Genomic DNA, 20,078 nt, shown 5'->3' with positions numbered 1-20,078 from the left:
CCAACAGCGTTTCTGGCACCGTGCCAAGCTCACTATCTTCACTCAGTGAGTGTTGAGGACACTTTCAGCTGTCTACTTTAATGCATCTGATGCCAAGTTACACGAAATCATATGACGGTGATAATTTCGCCTCAGAATAAGACCCATCTTGTCTCTGCACGGTACGCCAACATGGCTGATGACCGCTATGAGACACGTTCGTTGCCAAAGTCTGCTGCAAGTTTTTTATTGTGGTGCACCATTTTGTCTTCCTGGCTCTTCATAGCTTCACTTAAAGCCAATTCATACAATGCGTGGGATCTGCATGATCTTCTACTTCAAAGGTGACCATTCTGTGACAGCATTGTCTGTTGGTCGTTTTTCTGCCTGTCTTGCATTTTGTAGTGGGGAATGGGCCGTACTTCTAGTTATTCAGCTGGATTTTAAGACAAAAGGCTTAACAGCTGTCTCGCACATGGAATATGGGGGGAGCATGGGAATAGTGCTGCCAGAAGGCGTTTTGATCACTGGTGGAAGCAGCACAACAAGCTGCTTGCTACGACTTGGACATGTCGCGCCTTCTCAGGGGCTGAAGAGCGGAAAGCTGTCTTTGTTTTCACATTGTGGACTTGCATATGTACTGCAAAGCTAAGGGTTTTGATGCATTCTTTTAGTTGATACCCATAAAATTTCCCATAAAGTTCCCATAAAATTTACCCTTCATATTAATGCACCCCCAACTTCACTTTGGTTTTGGGGGGAAAGAAGTGCTTTCATTAGGTAAATACAATATAGGGAAATAAAAAGTTGAATAAAATTTGTAACAAGCATCTATGTATCTGAAGTGAAAGATTATCAGTACCGTTGATGCTCGCCACAATGAGCTGTAATAATTCAGCAAGGAAGGTCTGTTAAATATGAAGTCCGTTCTATCCAAAATTATGGCCGTGGTATGTTGTGAAATGGCGGAACTTCGCATATATCGCAATCTAAGCCAAAGGCGGTAGCAAAAACCATAAGAACATTGAAAATAACATAAATACTTATAGATAAACAGGTTTAGAGGTTATTTGTACAGCCACATGGCACGGCGCCTTGTTGTGCGCCACTTCCCGGAGATGAAAGGGCAGTTTCCCTGCACTAGAGCATATACTGTACAACCGCACAACAGAATGGAGCCTGCCAACCAGCTCCTTGTTGCTGATGGCACAAGCATCGGCTGCAGTTTGTTTTTCACGCAAAACAGTGGTTGGTAGAATAAGCTGATGTCTTAATTTTGGGCATCAACTGTAGCATGGTAATACATAGCACAAGCATAGTAGTAGAAGACGTGTGCTATAATGAAAAACTAAAATAGAAAAATTTATGTAAGGTGTTCTTTAATTGTTAATGTTAACTTTGTTCTTACTAACTTACCAAATTTACTGAAGTAACCTAACTGTATTACTAATGTAGGTTGGCAGTGTTGGCTCCTTTCTTGTAAGACTATGACGGAAACAGTTTAAATAGGGTCCTTCACTAAATTGTATCTGGTCACGAAACTCCTACTTAACGCTATGGGAGAGCTTCATATTGTGCAAGGGTCGACTGCCATTATAGGCATGTGAATATTGTCAGCAGAACATGCGAATCGCCGCTGCATTTCTGTGCAGTGTTCAAAAATTTTAATGCAAACAATTTTGAAACAACTACAATGCCATGTTTCATTTCCAAGGTCACCTGCATTTGTAACAGCTGCCTAATTGATAATTCAAAAGGCACACTTGGGAATATAGTTAAAAATTGGCTGTAGAGCGATTGCATGTCACACTTTTATGTAATTGCGCATGGAAACCCTGCGTTGCTCTATTTAGCCGCTCGTGTTTCAGTTTTTGCATGGTACATCTCTCTGTGTGTATGATGGCATGCTTCGTGATAGCGACAGTGTCTACAATCTGTTGTGTGCCTGCATGTTGGTCAAGTTGCAAGGGTGCCTAGCTAACTAAGCTAGCTAATTAATCCACGAAACACACTAATACCAGCCCTAACTAAATAATAACCAATTAAACTAACTAAACCAACTAAAATAGCTGAACTAATTAACTATGCAGCTAAACTAAGGTAATAAATTAATAACTAACTTAACAGGTCTATGTTAAGTAATACCTAAGCTAATTGACTGACTAAACTCGCTAATAACTGTGTAATAACTAACCTGTCTAACCAAATATAACTAAATATTTAACTAGAATAATTAACTAACAAGTAAAATATAACTACAGGTAGCAGTGGTGGAACTCCTGTGCAGATTGCGCCATTTTGATAAAAACAAATTCTTTTGCCAAGCTGCGCCAGAACAGCTTCGGAATGTGTGCTCCAGCAGTAGCCGCGAACAGCAAGTGGATTCGTTCTCCAAAAAAGATTGCAGCTGTTCACATTCTGCACACTGCACGAAGGCACCTCCCACACAGTTTTTCGTAATTTTTTCGCTTATAATGCTGGACTTTTCAGCGCTTCCGTCAAGTGGCTGACACACGTGAGACCACTCGCGGCTGTCCTCACTGCTGTCGGAATGGCCTGGGCAGCTGTATTTAGAGTGTATTAGAATATGGTTGACTGCATGGAGCAGCTTGATTCTCCCTAGCTGAGGCACAAAACAATGACAAGTAGGCTGAGGGTACTGCGAACGAACTAGGTGTAAAGGAGGCATGTGCTGCAGTGGGTCCAGTAGGCAGGCATCACTGTCCCCAGGGCCTGTATAACGTAAAACTATTCCAATCTGTTTTTATGCCCATAAGGACAAGGCCTGAGCCATTTTCACCTAACATGAAGGGCTAATGGCAGATTTGGAATAAAAACAGATTGGAATAGTTTCACATTGTGCTAGAAAAATAAGCATTAAGTGCTTTGGAATTGCCCTGGTCTATTATGTAAAAATGGCATTAAAAAAAAGTCGTAATTTCACCCGAAAGGCGAAGCATCGATTGCGATAGCAAATTAACAGACAGCTCTATTAAGTAACGTTAGTAGCTTTATCAGTCGTGTAAACTTGTAATCATTTCCTTACTAACTAAATTAACAAGCGTGGCATCACGCGCACACATGCAAACTTAAACACATCTCACTTGATCACTATGCGCACTCGCTGTTAAAATGCTGGAGTGAGGAAGCGCAGCAGCAGCAGCAGCGGGCAAGTAGACTTTCGTGCTGCCTCTTGCTTCAACGCAAAATAGGCGGCAGAAACAGAGCGAACACGAAGCTATCAGCACTCGGCGCATGCACTCTGCCCCCATGCAGGTCGCTTTCAAGATAGGGCCCACACAGCTGCGCCATATGTAGCAGCCGCCAAAGTAGAACCCCCCTTCCCCTGGTGCCTTGTACGCAACGAAAGGCAGCGCTTCAGCTTAAAAGGCCCCATTTTGAGCTGAAAAGCGCAGAGCATACAATGCATGATAACGATAGTGTCTGCAAAGTATTACATCGCCATGCACCCCGGAAAGATCTGAAATTTCGATCCGAATGCTGTTTTCCCTTCTCCTCGCGGCCACCGCACTCCAAGCCGGAGCATGACGTACACGTGCTAGTGGGCCTGCATACACATGTTTGTTGTGACGTCGCTCGTGGTGACACGTGAGTTCGAGAATTATTCTAAGCAACATCTGTTATTTGTGTAATATGTTGCTTGAATAGACGAATTAAAGCTTATAGAGAAATAATAAAACACACAAACCAAATGTCTGCATGTTTTTGTTTTACTTCGGACTGCAGCAAGAGAGATGTACTTCCATTATGTCTGCTTGTCGCACGCGCAGACACCGAAACAATGTTTTTTCCTGCCGTGTTCCAGTGCAGGATCATGCTCTGTGATCCACTTGTGTCTGCCTCAGTATTTGTGTAGCTCTGTCTTATAGGGGACGACATGGCCACAATTAGTACGTGACCGGGGTAGTTGGAGAAGTATGGGAGAGGCCTTTGCCCTGCAGTGGGCGTAACCAGGCTGATGATGACGATGATGATGATGACTTATAGCGCTAGTCAGGTGTCCTCGCGCACAGCGTGCAAAATCGTGCGCTGCGTGAAACGAGACAATCACAACAGCTCGCACACGATGCTGTCAGTGGAAGTGCGCCGCAGCGCAGGAAGCGAGGAGGAAAAAGAATGAAGGTGGGGCCCATGACGTATGCGTCACGCAATCCTCAAGGTCCGGTATGGGAAAACGCAGGGAAGGAATTTCGCTTGCAGAGGCTAGACGGTGCAAGTGAAGAGAGTGTCTCACTTAGCAGTGGAGCTTGTCTCCTGAAATCATAGGTTCGTGGCACTGAAATATTTATATCTTGACTATTAATAAGCTGATTTGAAAAATTCTTGCGGCAGAATGCTTCCCTAGAAGACACGTAACTTCCAGCACCAAGATTTGCTATGGGGCCTGGTGAGGGGCCCTTTAAGACGTTGCTTAAGACAGTTGCAGTACAGTGCTCTTGTTGGTTTATTCTGATTCGTCGTAGTTTCGAAGTGCGCTGGCATATCCCATATTCCATTGATTTCACCAAAATTCAGATTGGTCTGCTTCAAATTGCTTCAAAGACAAATTTTATCTGCTCAAAATTGCTCCAAAATGAAATTTAGTCTGCTCCAGTGTTCCAAAAGGCAATTTTATTTTCTCCAAATATAGCTACAAAATGACTTTGGGCAGTCCCACACCTGATGTAGTTTACTAACCAATGAAATAAGTAAATAACTAATTATCAAGCTTATAACTAAGTAAATGAACATCTAGTATAACAAACTACAGTATCGGGACTGAGCTAATTAACTAACAAAGCTAAACAATTAAACTAATAAATAAGCTACTAACCAAATATACCCAAGATAGAAAACTGAAACTAATTTAACAAGACTAATTACCGAACTAGCAAACTAACAATATAATTAATTAAACATAACTAAGTAATCAGTTATTAACTAGCTTACTGAACTAGCTAACCAAATATAACTAACTTATCTAACAAACTAGCTAGACAATAGTGTAAAAAGCCGGCATATCCCACGTCCTGTGAGAATTGGTGTTATGCGAAGCAGTGTGAAGGGAGCCTACCAAGTTAACGAAACGACCATGAGAGCACCAAGACGTAGGCGGCAGTTCCATGACCTACATGACACGCATGTCACAACCTGTCATTTATGTTCATCATACACTCTTGTCGTACTATGCCAATTTTGGTACATACCAAGTTAACAAAACGACTATGAGAGCACCAAGACATAGGCAGCTGTTTCATGACCTACATGACAAACTGTCTTGATAATCGTGTCATGACCTATCATTTATATTCGTCGTACACTCTTGTAATATATACTATGCCAATTTTGGTACCTACCAAGTTAACGAAATGACTATGAGAGCACCAAGACGTAGGCGCTGAAGTGCGCCATATATAAAAAGTGGCCGAGGAAGATGACGATGGCTGCTAGACAAAGAAATGCCATCTTTGTGATTTAAGCTATCAATATTACAGCTCCAAACAAGATATTTGTAGTTGCCTGCAGTAGATTTCAATCTGCATACATGTCAAACACTGTTGTGAATGCTTCATGTGTTTGAAACATATCATTGGTGCTGTTTCCACAGATTGTTTCTTGAGCAGCGCTTACACGTTGTCCACATGTTAGTAAAGATGGATTGTCAGCATGTGTAAGAGAGACGACATTGGGTCAGTTTGTGCTCAATAGCCAGGATTCTGCTCCCTAATGTATAATTTTATGCTCTGATGGGACACCAGGTACATTGTTGGTGTCACGGCAGGTTTCGGGGCCGTCTTAGGAGAAATATGTGCACTGCGGCAGGGTAGTAATTTAACTATATGGTGGAGCCATCTCCTGATATAGCATGCTGCTGTCAGTGCACTAACAGCCTCCAGTGGGAGTTAATCGTTTTACATTTGACTTGCCTTTTGCCACCCTGTGTCTGCAATATTTAAAGCATGGTGCCCCTTACTTAATTGCCCTGTGGGTATTGTGTGCAGATGCTGCTTGTGGTGGGTGGCCAGGCACCCAAGGCCATTCGCAGTGTGGAGTGCCTGGATCTGCAGCGTGAGCGCTGGCTTCAGTTGGCCGAGCTCCCCAGCCGCCGCTGCCGTGCAGGCCTAGCCCTTCTTGATGGACGTGTGTTCACAGTCGGTGGCTTTAATGGCTCACTACGTGTGCGAACAGTCGACATCTATGACCCCGTGAGGGATCAGGTGGGGACTTCCTTCATCCAGAGTGTCTGGCAAAGGAATGCAAAGAAAGTGGTAATGAAAGGAGCACTCAGGGGAGGGTAGGCCCCTATTCAGCCTTCTTGAAACACCTTTTGCCTGTTACAGAACTCGGATGAAAACACACATGCACACACTACTCACATACACATACATTTCTTAATTATTACCACAAAGTGTTATTTATGTTCTGCCATAAATGTCCTGTATTGATTATGACAATGATGGTGGCTTGATGGCCGTGATCAATATCAGTCTAACACGTACTATGACAAAACATTTTTGTCTCATTTCTTCTTAAAAATAATTTAATAGATCGTGGCTAACCTAATTATCATGGAACAAGGCTTCAACTTTTCCAGCTCATGACATAATTATTTTGTCCTTTAATGTGACTAGTTCATAATACACAAATGCAGTGCGTCTTCCTGGCTTGAAACAATGTTGTCGCGATTCCACCTGGTGATCCCATGGTATCGCAGACCACTGACTTTCCAGTCAGCCAAGCGTAGTGGACTAGACCACACTGTGCTGCCAAAGGCTGAGTATGTTGAGCACTCTCCTGTGCTGCCACTTCAGTTTTTCCATTCTACTTCACTCACACTTCTTTGCAGTTAAGATAAGAGAAGAGATAAGGATAAGAGGATAAGAGAAGTCACTGGGAATGAAGAGAAGGTGAGGGGGCACTTTCTATTCCTGAAGAAGTGACAGCAGGCAACCCTCTAATCTAGGCTTATTACATGCAGAATGCAAACAAGCCTTGAGTAAGGGGGAAAGACTGTTCTCCACAAGAGATGACTCAATGCACTCAACTTTACGGCAGCATGTTGCAGCCTGAGACCACTGTTGTAGTTGCACGTATAATAACGCAAGTTAGAAAACACTCCTTGTTAGCCTTTGGAGATGAGTTGGTGTGAGGCTCACCCAGCGAGCAATGCTAATAAAAGGGCACCATGCTCCTCCACTCCAAACCACACAAAGGATGCTATGGCTGGATTTGTCGACTCTTCGACACGGTGCAGACAAGGTTCCAGAGTCAGATTACTAACAAAAATGTGAGTATTATTAGCCTAAGAAGCACCACAGTACGACAGTCATGGCATACAGACAGAGACCCTTGCTAGACTTATTGATCATACATGGCTGCTGGACTAGGCTAACTGTGTAGAGGTCTACCAAGCTCAAGAAGTTGCAGGAGCAGAAGTCCTGTGTCCAACTAGCAGACCTGTAGAGAATCTGCTGTGGCGAGGAAGTGCTCAACGGTACAAAGCTTAAGGGTTAGGGGGTGCCTGTGGGGCTGTCACAGGGAGGCCCATCAGGGTTTGGCTCGGTGGCGTGTGCTCACATGTGTGACTCGATCTACAAAAAGAGAAATACAGTTTGGTCAGGAAAGTAGCTTCAATGTGCTAGCCATGTCCACCATGTTCCTGCCAGGGATGCAGTTCTCAGAGAGCAAGAGAGAGAAATTTACTTACATGACAAAGAGGTGGGCCCGAGATCAACTCCTCTAGCCTGCTACTCTGCGTTGGGTTAAAGGGAAAGGGACAGAGATAAAGGGAAAGAAAGACATAAAGCTTGGCAAAAGACGATCAGCATGCACGAGCTGAGAATAAGGTGTGGGACGGTGCATTAATGTTCATATTGCAAACCATAGTAAGAATGTACAGTCAGATCTTGATAATTCAAATTTGAAGGGGCCCGAAAATTTGTTCAAATTAAATGAAGTTCAAATTAAAAGAGGGACTTGTTTTTGAAATATTCGTGCACCATAGCGCGATGCACAAATGGTGCGAGTCGTGAAATATTGGGGCACGCAAGTACACAGCGAGTGAGGACCACGAAACTGCCTACACCGGCCAGTGCTCGCTTCCCGATAACTGCGGAAAATGAAACTTCATGGAGCAGGCTAAGCTGACACCAGGCTGGCGGCAGCGTGGAGGCGGGCGCCCGTGGAGACCGTCGAAGATGAGGGAGTTATGAGGGAGTAATGAGGGAGTTGAGAGAGAGGGCGAGGGGAGCATAGTTGCGAAGAAGGGCCCGAGGGAAGAGGATTTGCTTTCCCGCCAGCTTGCTGGATGGCGCTAATTACCTCTGCCACCTACTGCACCGAAACAGCGGAGTTGCCAAGGCCAGGACTGGGCCCCCGTTGATGCTTCCCTCTGCGTGCTCGTGTGCATTTTCCTTCGTCTGCTGACAGATCGGCACTGTGTTTACCTTCTTCGTCCTGCGTTCTTAACGCAAGTCATGTCTTATCAAGATGGCGAAGTTGTTGCTGCTGGTCATAATCATGTTGGTGTGCTCCTTTCTGTTGCGGCATCGCCGCATTCAAAAGACAAGGAGAATGAGGTACTGGCTGCTACCTTCACGTCCTTGTATTCATGGTCTGCCTTTTTGTACAGTGAAACCTCGTTAAACCGTAGTTGGCCGGAGCTTGGAAAAAGTACATACTAAACGGTAGTACTGCTTAACCAAAATAGCATGAGATCGCCCACTTACCTGTTAAAAACGGAACTCGCAGAGAGTGCGATGAACGGGGAAAAAAACATGCAGTATTTATTTACTTCGCGCGACAAACGTGTTATTTTCGTTTGATGCCGCAGCGGCCTACCAGCGACGACAGCGACCTCAAACTTGCTGAAGCTGCGAGCCAGCTTTTCGGCCAGCGCCCTCTTCTCGGCAAACACTCGCATGGCAGATTCCTCGTTGTCGTTGCGTAATCTCCGTGCACAGGCGCGGTAGCATTGCAAAAGTCGCGGGGCACCTTTTCATTGCGGGGTGCTGTTCTCATAGCAACGATTGCATTCATGAGGCTAACATAACGCGTAGCTTCTGCCACTGTCTGGCCTTAATCGCCCGTGCTGTCGCTTCCATGTCGTCTTTATCACTGTCGCTAGGCGACACTTCGGCAATAACGGACGCAACAAGGTCGAAAAGTCAGACCTTGTAGCCGACATCTCTTCGCAGTTGCAGCGGCGCTGCCGAGCAACTTCTTCACATTCGAAATGCCACACACCGTAGTCAACAGTAGACCCATGTCGCGTGCCAGCGTTGACTTTTTGCGTCACGTTCGGTAGCACGAACGATGTCTTAATTTTTGTTCTATGCTAAGCACCCCGCGTCTTTTTTATCCGAGTTTCAGCGTGACGCGAGCTCCCGTTTGCACGACGCCACAACGCTCTCTGGCATGGCGCCGAAATGATGTTGGTGTGGCTTCACGCGCAAACGCACAGGGCGCTTGGAGGCCATTGTGCTGATCTCTGAGGCTTATTGTTCTGCCAGGCCGCCCGATGGAGACGACGTACCGCCATGTTCACGCGATGAAAAGTGGAAACACTACGTGTTAACCGATAGGTACGCAATAAGCTGGTACGGTTTATGCGGATACAAAACACATTATGTTCAGTGGCCGCTGAGTCGGGGATTTGACTTTACTACTTCTAAAACGAAAATGCTGTTTAAAGCAGGTACGGTTTAACAAGGTTTTACTGTACTGAATCAGATATGGCGCACTGTCTCCAACAACTTTTCCATCGGAACATCTCCGTTTAGATGCATCATTGTAAATAAACAAGCGCGAATGAGACTAACTAAGCCAACCACAGCAAGCGCGAGCGAGAGCTGACGTGAGCAGACGACAGTGCGAAACAAGCGGTCTGGCTGAAGCAGACACAAGTACGAATAGAGCGGTCGGGTGGGTCCGCATGATACCAGTTTACTGCGCGTACGTCACTGTAGGGGCCACTCTTATTGGTCTCCTCCACTCGCGGCTCGCTTGCCGAGCCACAATATATCGGCCCAGGACTGATCCCTCCGGCGGCCTGCATTTTGCCACTAGTGTGGCTGGGGCATTACGGCGCGACACAGAAACAGTGACCTTGCCACTCGAGAGAGGGTGAAATTGCCACCACGGTTTTTCTTTTTCTTCTCTCACTCTCTCTTCTTTCTTTTTTCTTTCGTTCTCCTTTTTTTTTTTTCCCCGCACGCGGCATTAAGGGGTTTCTCCTAAGCCTTTCATCTATGGCAGGGTCAGAGCAATGCGGGTCGGAGACGCCGCCGCATGATTTGGCACACTGCTCAGAGCATTGTTGGAGCACAGTATGTTCGAATTCACGGTCGCAAATGCTTGCACGTTCGAATTAAGGGTGTTTTCGCCCATTGGAATACACATAACTTTGATGGGACCAAGGGCGTCAGTTCGAATAAACCGGAAGTTCGAATTAAGCGAGTTCGAATTAATGAGATTCGACTGTAACAAGGTTATTTTCTGCAACTTCAACATTGTAATGTTCTTACCACCATGCAACAACACTCTGCAGGGAAGCCAGCCTCGCAGAGTTATAGGGAGAACCAGGGTTCTCCCCAGGAATTTTCGAGAGGTGGGCACCTTGTTACCGAAGGGGGAGAGGTTTACACACACAACTAAGCCTCTCTTTCTCTCAGCCAATAGGAGTGCTTCCTGTGTCCACATGGCAGCAGTAACAAATTGCTATGCTAGCTATTTTTTCATTTTTGTTAGCTTCTTTTGCTTCTATTTTTGCATGGTGAAATATGGCACTATGGCTATCTGAAGCTGAGATTGCTCCTCTTTTATAATGGTTCGAAAATGACAGTGTTGCGCCAGTGGAAAGTTGTGCCCTCCACGGTGAGATGGCACCTCCCAACACCTTATTTTCCTCCCAATTTTCTACCCGATTTTTGTTGACAGTGCTCTAGGAAAAGTGCCATTTTATAGACTTATACGTCACTTTTATTTCTGATATTTCCCAGCGTGATAAAGAAACGTCACAGTATCTAATTATAACTATGTATATCTAAAAATAACTAATTAGAAGTTTTGACTGGTCCACCAGTGTGGTGGGCGATAAACCAGAGTGGCAGATGACGTTTACATGGCCGCCCACCATGAGAAGAACCCTGGGGAGAAAATAAATGCACATGCGTGCTAAGGAGAGCATGTCATGAGGAAGCAAGAATATAGGAAATGGAAAGAGGGTGATGATACAATGCAGTCCAATGTCTTGATCTGCCACAGTGTATGCCCATGAGGCTTCATCTTTGCAAGCTGCTCCACACAGCACACTGTCGGCATTATGGCGCTGTTAGAAAGCTATATTATATGTCACTGGGCAGTGTTTTGTTATAATGTTCATGTGTGCAGGTGTGAATTGCTGTAGTAGATGGCACCTCACTCTTTCCTAAAATGTTAGTCTTGAAACCCAGAGCTGTGGTTTCATCATAGGTTCTTAGACAGCAATCCATGCTTCAGCTGTAAAACTTGCTTCACTGATTTTCAGAATAGTTTTGGTGAATAGCATCTTCTCAGTAATCATTTATGAACAAAATCCCACAAGAAGCTCGAATAATGATTATGAAATTATAAGCATTGCTGCATGTGGTAGATATGTCAAGAACAAAGCTTCAGTGCAGACTGCACCTAGTATACTTGCTGCTGTCATCGAATAGTGTACAGGTGTATTGTTGTCATCATGACCAGCCAATATTACGGTGCCATTGTGTGTTTACCATGGCGTAATGATCTGAAAAATTAAAATCACCATACCATGATATGTGTTACAAATGGGCATAGAGCCTAATCTTTTTTGATGCGAGCTGATTGGCTTTGCTGCCTCATCAGAACATGAGGAAGTCGTTCTTAGTGTGAATCATTGCATTATTTCTCAAGTCGCATACTTTGCTCAATAAAAAGGATCTTCATTTTCTTTATTTGATGTTAATCACATCCACCTTGTGCTTGCAGTGGAGTCAAGCGGCCAGCATGGAAGCTCGGAGAAGTACATTAGGTGTGGCAGTTCTAAACAGCCAGATCTACGCTGTTGGTGGCTTCGATGGTTCTACAGGACTGAACAGTGCTGAAAGATATGACCCACATGCAGAAGAATGGACGGCAATTGCATCTATGAGTACTCGTCGAAGCAGTGTTGGAGTGGGGGTTCTGAATGGTTGGTGTTACTCTTAGTTCTTATGCCATTGTTCAACTTCTTCAGTGCTCATTGTAATCTGTATGACACTGCTTGTAAGGACACGTGTCAGCAATCAGTAATTATTACATAATCCTCACATTTAGAATGTCATATGTGCATTAACTGTTCAGAAATGCCATCTTCCTGCAATTCTGCTGCTTGTCCACTGTGGTTTAGCATGTTTAGCCCTTGAGCTACCATTACCGAGCTGGCCTCATTCATTCGGTCTTTATTTCTGCTACCAAAGACAAGCTCAGCTTGTCCACGCTATAAATTGCCAATTTGTCACACCAAGGACCAGCTAAGCATGTTCAGACATCTACACTCCATCTCACAATTTGTTTGCAGCCCTGCCAAAGGTACAAGGCATACGCAGGCAATGTCCTTGCACAGTGGAATAAGTTCTCGGTGTACCTATCTGATTAATGGTGGGATTAGCGAGTTTTGCTTGGTACATGATGCATTACAGCAGTACGTAACATTAGGACCTTTGCACATGCACATTGTATACCGCAAATTCAGCAGCCGCTGAGCACACGACACGACATGGATGAACATATGTCATGGGGCATTCGGCCTTCCTGTCAGCTAAGGAGTCCTGCAGTTCCTCAGCGTTGCAAACCATTTGCGAGATGGAGTATAGTTGTGTTTTTATTCATAGATGGCGCTATAAAAAATGTAAATCTAGCTTAAATTATTTTTCGCAACAGCAAAAATGGCATTGTCTTCGGAGGTGTCGTTTTGCGAGGTGGGAAATTTTCTAGGCAAGTCAAAGCGCCGCAGTGCGACTTAGTCTGTTGTGATTTCCTATGGTACATTCCTGCCGCTTATAAATGCCAAGAGCCCAGGAGATATTGCTTTGTGCACTCATGAAGATAAAACAAATACAAGCAAAAGCTGAAAAGAAACCCAGAGATGGTACCAAGACTGAAGTGGCACTCTGTGCTAGGTATTGTTTTGAAGTCTACCACGTAAAGTCAAGCTTTCCAGGATCAGTGTGTCATAGATGACAGTCTAGAGCTCGGCACCAAACTGAGAACATCAAAGTTTGTGAAGATTTTGTAGCTTTTTTCCTTCAACAACATCGGTGGTAGAACAGCTGTGCCGAGGGCGGACCTTTGCGCCATACTGCGACAAAACGGTATTTAGTGGAAAATTGCGCCGAGCCTGCACCAAAGCATGTATCAGAGCGAAACCTCCTTCCGTCGATGCTTTGCGGCTAGCAAAACTGAAATCAAAACCAAAAGCACCCTATCATCATCACCATGGAAGCAGAGACCCGTGTCCAAAGAGTTTCTCGCCATATAGTGAGAAACTCTATGGGCCCGCTGGAGTTGTCTGGTTTGTCATTCACGCATTTTTCTCTGACGGATATACAATGTAATGCTGCTGTACCATCTTGCTGGCACTTTATTTCGGTGTTCATTGAACCCGCCTGTGTTGTACCGCGGAGTTTGCCGAAAGAGGAGGTCATATTTTACAATTTAAAGAAAGCTTTTTCGATGTTTATGGGGATACCAGGGCTTTGCAATAGAGCCGCTACGATAAAAATCACACATAGTGAATAGTTAAGAATGGTATTAGCAAATGAGGTTGAATGTGGTACACCGCAAGAACCGGCACTTCGATGGGTGCCGCCATGTTCGTTGACGCAAAACATTTGCGTCGAGCTTGGGTCGCTGCGCTATTTTGACGAAATAGCGTTATCGACACAAACATAAAACCTTATTTGCATCTCACGCTTGCTTAGTGGCGCCGACGCTTTCTTCTTTTTGCATCCCCTATTCAAAAAGTCCCTAATGTGTATGGCATGACATAAATATATTGCGTGATGTCATGTTCAGTGCAGGCGCACATACTCGATCGATCTTATGGTAAGCCTTTGCCCACAAGCCGTGACAGTCGCACTGTGTTGCATCCAGTCGCACTGTGGGACACGCGTTTGTTGACAATCTGTCTGTGGTGCCTTCTCTGTACCGTGTCGATGAACCCGGCCTTTGTGCATCGTGGTATGGAGAAGCATTAGTCCTTTCATGACCGCGCTTGCAGGGTAAGCATCGCACAAACCCACCTGTACAACATATAGACTACATCAGTTAAAATTTTCATGGTATATGGTTAGCGCATGTGTGTTGGACCTTGGGCCAAAAGTGCTTGCTGTTGCGCCAAATCGGCTTTTTGCCTGCGCTAGGACCTGCGCGAAAAGATGAAATGGTTCCACCACTGCAACATTCCAAATACAGTTAAGCCTCTGTGTAATGAAGTTGGTAAAATTGACAATTTGCTTAGTTATATCAAAATTTTGTTATACAGTCGAAACCAGCGACAACAAAATCCTGCAACAACGAAAGTCTCGCGACAACGAAACATTTTCGTATCCCCAGCGAACGGCCATAGGATTCAATGCATTTCGTACCTCTTGGCAACGAAATGCCGCTGTACTGTAATCTCGTATCAACGAAATATATTACCTACTCACGCAAGGCTAGCAGGCTCCAAAATGGGCTCGAATGCAACTGTTTTGCACTAAAATTGCGTAAAATACCACCACATTACACTTGTGTGGGTCCCACCATTTTTGTTCACGAATACAACCAAGCGCCGGAAGCGATCAGTGCACTAGAAACACTTCATGGCCACTATCTTGTTGATTGCCTGTTTGAAGCGGCACGCATGTTGCTACCGACATGTGACGATAGTTTTTGCACGCCTACTAGGCGAGATTGTAGATCGTTGTTTGAAACCCCTATTCAGTTTGCGTTCCCCACGGCTGACAACTCGGCGAGGCCTACAGGCCAATCAATCGCATGAGGCAAAACTGAACGCAAACTGAACGTGCGTTTCGAACAACAATCGCCGATCGCAGCAGTGCACTGCGTAATGTGCGCCTCGATGAAAAAAAAAACGCAGCAAAAGCAAGGAAACCCACATCCCACCGACATGGAATTGTTTATCGTGCTTGAGAAGGCAGTCGCAGCATATGGAGTGTCACGCATCTGGTCATGATTGAGAAATCATACGGGAATACGCATCCCTTGTTTCAAGAATGCTGGTTTTCGTGCCACCTACAGGCATCACTTGCAGATTCGGCGCAACATAACAAAATCGAGAATTTCGTTATGTTGAAGTTCGTTATATCGAAGTTTAACTTTAGTACTGATGGGAAGCTGCACAGTGAAGCCAACTTCTTTCTTGCATAAAGAAATTTTTTGGTGTTGTTTCACAAAGAAAAACATTCATTTGAATAGGCGTACCTTGATGTGCTGGTTCATTGGGCATTTAATTCAGTATTTCAGGAACATTCTCTGGAAAATATATTCTGGTAGGTAAAGGGTTAATCTGTTCTGATCCCACTAGCCAATAAATTGTTCATTTGTTCAAATAGATTTGGAACTACCAGAATGGTACTTAGAATAGCAGTCCGCACTTTAATACCTATGTCTCGGACAAATAAGGTGAAAAGGTCACAGGAGGGTGGAGACGAATTGATCAACAATGCCTCAACCCATTACCAACATTTTGACAAGGGGCCTTGTCTTCACTAGCTCTCACGAAGAAAAGTCCTCTTCTTCACCCGCGTTTGATCAGTTTGTTTCTCAGACAATGTGACATAGTGTAGCAATTATCCTACAAGGTGAAATACTATATACAGTCAACTCCCTTGCACCTCCCTTGCGAAACTTTCGTCGTGATCTCTAAAAACTTTGTTGCAAAGAGTGAGTGACGAACATCCAAAGTAAAAAGCAAACAAAAGAAGTCGCAGTTTCACCCGAATGACAAAACATCAATTGCAATAGCAAATTAAGCATGATAACCGCGGCAGCAGCAGCAAGCGAATTGACCTTCGTGCTGTCTCTCGCTTCAGTGTGAACTAAACGTCGAAAGCAGAGTGCATCCGAAGCTACCGGCACTAGCTGCACTTTGTCTACATTACAGATCGCTTTGAAGATGAGACCTGCGCAGGCGCACACTTTGTCCACATCGCAGATCGCTTTCAAGATACGGCGGCCGCGCCGTAAGCAGTAGCCACCAAAGTAGAACCCCCCTCTCCCCCCCATGCCTTGCGCGCGAAAGAAGAGGGCAGTTTCTGCCCCGCCTTCCTCTCTCTTGCGTGCGCGATATTGAGTTGAGCCGCGATCGTCGGCTGACCCTCGCAAGTCAGTTGTGAGCCCATGGCGACACGGCAAAACTACATTTTATACACCCGATTTTGAAAAAAATTGCTGCAAATTTCATCTGCTGTAGCCGATAGTCCATTGTAGTGCAGTCCATTAAAAGTGAACTTCATTGCATTAATAAAATCAGTAGTAAAAACTAAGGCTGAAATATGGTCCGCTATATCCAAAGTCTGTTGTACACGGGTCCGTTGTAACGAGCGTAGACTGTAGTTTTTTTACTTGTTGAGTATTTGTTTTTGCAGCAGTGAGGTTGTACTTGAAACATCTCAGAAACATCTTCATAGTTTCAGACATTACTGAATTACTAATGATGCCATGTGTATTTTATACTTATGTGCACTTTTGTTTCTGCCTTTGCCTTCATTATGTGATAACAGGCCTCCTATATGCTGTCGGTGGATATGATGGGGCATCACGGCAGTGCCTAAGTTCAGTGGAGCGCTATGATCCTAAGGAAGAGGAGTGGTCCCTCGTAGCTGACATGTCTGCAAGACGCAGTGGTGCTGGTGTTGGAGTTCTGGATGGAGTGCTTTATGCCGTGGGAGGACATGATGGGCCCCTGGTGCGCAAAAGTGTTGAGTGTTACCATCCTGACACCAATTCGTGGTCCCATGTGCCAGACATGGCCCTGGCCAGGCGAAATGCAGGTAAGTGCCACCTCTTCACGGTTATAATATTTATTTTTGCTGCAAGCTTAGGAGACCTTAACAGCATGGTGTTAGTACAGTAAACCCGTGTAATGAAGTCACTTTACTCAACATGCTGCTTTTTATTTTTTCCGAGATTACCTTTTGGACTGTGGCGTATGTGTTTTAGACCAAGTTATTTGATGTGCAGTCGCAGTAAACTCTGCTTTATATGAAGGGAGGGAGGCCCAACAGTTAGTTCCTTCATGCCTGCACTGACGAGCCCAGATAATGACCATTTGCATTTCCTGCTTTCACTTTGGCAAGTGAGCAGCACTGTGGAGGTCACACAGTTTGTATTTTGCCAGCTCATTAATGTTGCTTGTGCCGATTCCAAGAACTTTGTTATGTCTGTAACTTTCCCTGTGCCTCCTGTCCATCCTATGATATGCCAGTCTAATATGCCAGGATAACACATGTCATCCTTATAGAATTCATGCAACATTGACCTGGATGAATGCTTGGGCACCTATGTAAAGAAACACATTCTTCCAATGCTTATTGTTTTGCTTTCATTCTCAACTCTGTTTCTCCACTAGGTGTCGTGGCAATGGATGGCCTACTCTATGTTGTTGGTGGCGATGATGGATCATCGAACCTTTCATCTGTTGAAGTCTACAATCCAAAGACCAAAACCTGGAACATATTGAGCACATTCATGACCATTGGTCGTAGCTATGCTGGAGTGACAATCATTGACAGGCCGCTTTAAGGACTTTTTTATCAATTGCCCCCTGAAGTTATGATTAGACCACAGGAGGTGTACAGCTTGGGCTTAAAAGAAGGCTACCCTAAACAGGGCTTTCTTTCCATGTGGTCCCAATGATAAGTGGCCAAGCCTTCTAAGCAAGAGCTGCTCAGACTTTATCCCAGCAGCACAGAAAGTGAATGCATAGGACAGTATGTACATTAATTAGGCGTATATTGGAAAGCACTGTCACTTGCTTGGTATGATAAGTCTTTCAAAACACTTTTCTATGTGCACCCATGAGGGTTAGCTAAAGTCAAATATTTATCAAGCTATGTAGTGCATTTCATTCATTCCAGATGGTGATTTGTGAAACTTTATGCATGCAGGCTTGCTATGTAAGTTCACACAATCTGTCTTCACAGGCTGCAGGAGTTTTATAAGTATACTTTGCAGGAGGCAACAGTACGAACACACTGTGTCCAACAAATGAGCAGCTAAAAAAAATAACAAAGAATGTCTATTCTATTTATAGATAACTCGCTTTAAAGTGATGTGTAATGTAAATCTGGATGAATGCATTGGCTCTGCCAATCTTCTGTTCATCTTAGATCATCTTATGTTGCCATTTTTGCTTTGTGAAAGGGTACCATGGGAGATATTTTGGAATGTGAGAGCTGCTTGGCTAGTATCAGCAAGTGATGGTGAGGATATCACACCTGACTATTTGTTGCTTGAATGCTGATTAAGTGGCCCCATTTCATATTGGACCACCCTGTACTTCCATCATACTGCATTTATGTTTGATCCCTTGCTGTGACCTCACCTTCAAGAGAACACTCTTACAAATGCACAGGATGACTGTCAAATTGCCTAAGGAAAAGCATGTTTCTCATTCGACAAACAGTGAGATTTGAATTTTAATGTGCATTATTTCCTCTTCTAGGCATTGTGTAGAGGCACTAAGACATTGTTCTATAGTGCTCAGTGTGCTAACAGACATGAATACAGATATATAGCACAAACGGTAAGCTGTTTACATAGCATGTGCTAAGGCTTAATTAAGTATTTTACCTTGCATAGGTTGCTTATTTACATCACCTTTGATTAGCTGTATTAAACTTTGCTTCAGATGAGCAAAAATATTTCAGATTTGCCTACAGTGATTGGTTAGCAGTGTTAAAACTGCACAGCATGGAGGCCAGCTGATATTACTTAAAAGATGCAGCACTATCATGCAGAGGTCTGCCAGCAAGTCTGTAAAGTTGGCCCTGTGCTTTCATGTGTAAAGAAAATTGTGTGTATGTGTGTATATATATATATAAAAAAAAGTATGTATATGGTTTGATATAAAGATGGTTGCTGGTTGTATGTGTTCGCTTTGTTTCATAGCTATTGGGAGAATGAAATGGAACATATGCTGTAATTGGTGCAAATTCACCAACCCATGTGTTCCATCTGTTAGCTTTACATTTCTTAGCTTCGGCACTTTGCATCCCGAGCCAGAATCACTGTAATTCTAGGTAGTGGGAAAAAGAAATTAAAAATTCTTGTTTTTGTTTCATTGTGCACCTGTTGTCTTTCTGGTGTGTCTTATATTCAAGTTCAGGGAAAACACGGGGAAGGCAGGAGATGGAAATTGAAGACGATGAGCAAAACGAGAACAAGGTAAAAGCAGGAGCCAACGTTTTGACAAGTGTGACTTGTCTTTTTCAAGGTGACATATGCTTTCCTCGGCACAGTATATATAGGTAGGGTTCTAAACGGGAGAGGGGGTAAAGCAGGTGGGCAAGGCAACGACCGAGGGTGTGTTAGCAGCAAGCGTGTAGAATTGAAAAGGAAGGTGTGATATTCAACGTCTGTGGAGGAATGTGAGGTTTGGAATTGGAGTGGTTTTCAAGATCGGGCGGCACAAAGAAGGATCTTGCTACGCCATGCAGGAAGCCATGGTTATTGGCATGGTAGGTGGCACAGTCTTGGGCCTCTGGATGGTGTGCCACCATGGTTTCAATAATATTTCTTCATTTAGTTGCTGCCCATACTCTACTTCGCAGTGGTCCCGCTGATGAGACACGAGTTGCAGTTCAGCAAGTTATACCCCTACTGCGGTCATTAATAATCATTACAACCGTGTGCTTTTAAACAAACGGCACACTACATCGGCTCAAAGTGTTACATTCTTAAAAAGTTTACACCCTTTAATTGGGTCGTATCTTGTCCCGCAACAATAATCGTAATCTGTCTTGCCCAAGTCACGAACGGCTTACGCGTCAGCGTGACACAGCATTGTCGACAGAAAAGTAGCGAGCGCCAAGTTTTCAAGAGAGGAAACG

At 44.3% G+C, this 20,078-nt stretch overlaps 1 protein-coding gene across 1 annotated transcript in view; it reads left to right on the top strand.

Annotated features, from left to right (window-relative positions):
* The window catches only part of kel (kelch protein), a 40,938-nt gene extending 21,624 nt beyond the window's left edge, over positions 1–19,314 (top strand). The window contains exons 7-10 of the mRNA XM_050195693.2: positions 5,982–6,197; positions 11,971–12,172; positions 16,749–17,018; positions 17,597–19,314. Of these exons, the coding sequence (XP_050051650.1) occupies positions 5,982–6,197; positions 11,971–12,172; positions 16,749–17,018; positions 17,597–17,769 (861 nt within the window). The 3' untranslated portion in view covers positions 17,770–19,314. The remainder of the gene's footprint in view (positions 1–5,981; positions 6,198–11,970; positions 12,173–16,748; positions 17,019–17,596) is intronic.
* The last annotated feature ends 764 nt before the right edge of the window (positions 19,315–20,078 follow it).

This window comes from Dermacentor andersoni, chromosome 1 (assembly GCF_023375885.2).
Source record: "Dermacentor andersoni chromosome 1, qqDerAnde1_hic_scaffold, whole genome shotgun sequence".
Taxonomy (NCBI): domain Eukaryota; kingdom Metazoa; phylum Arthropoda; class Arachnida; order Ixodida; family Ixodidae; genus Dermacentor; species Dermacentor andersoni.
The sequence above is the reverse complement of the archived record's forward strand: the minus strand, read 5'-3'. Positions and strand labels throughout refer to the sequence as shown.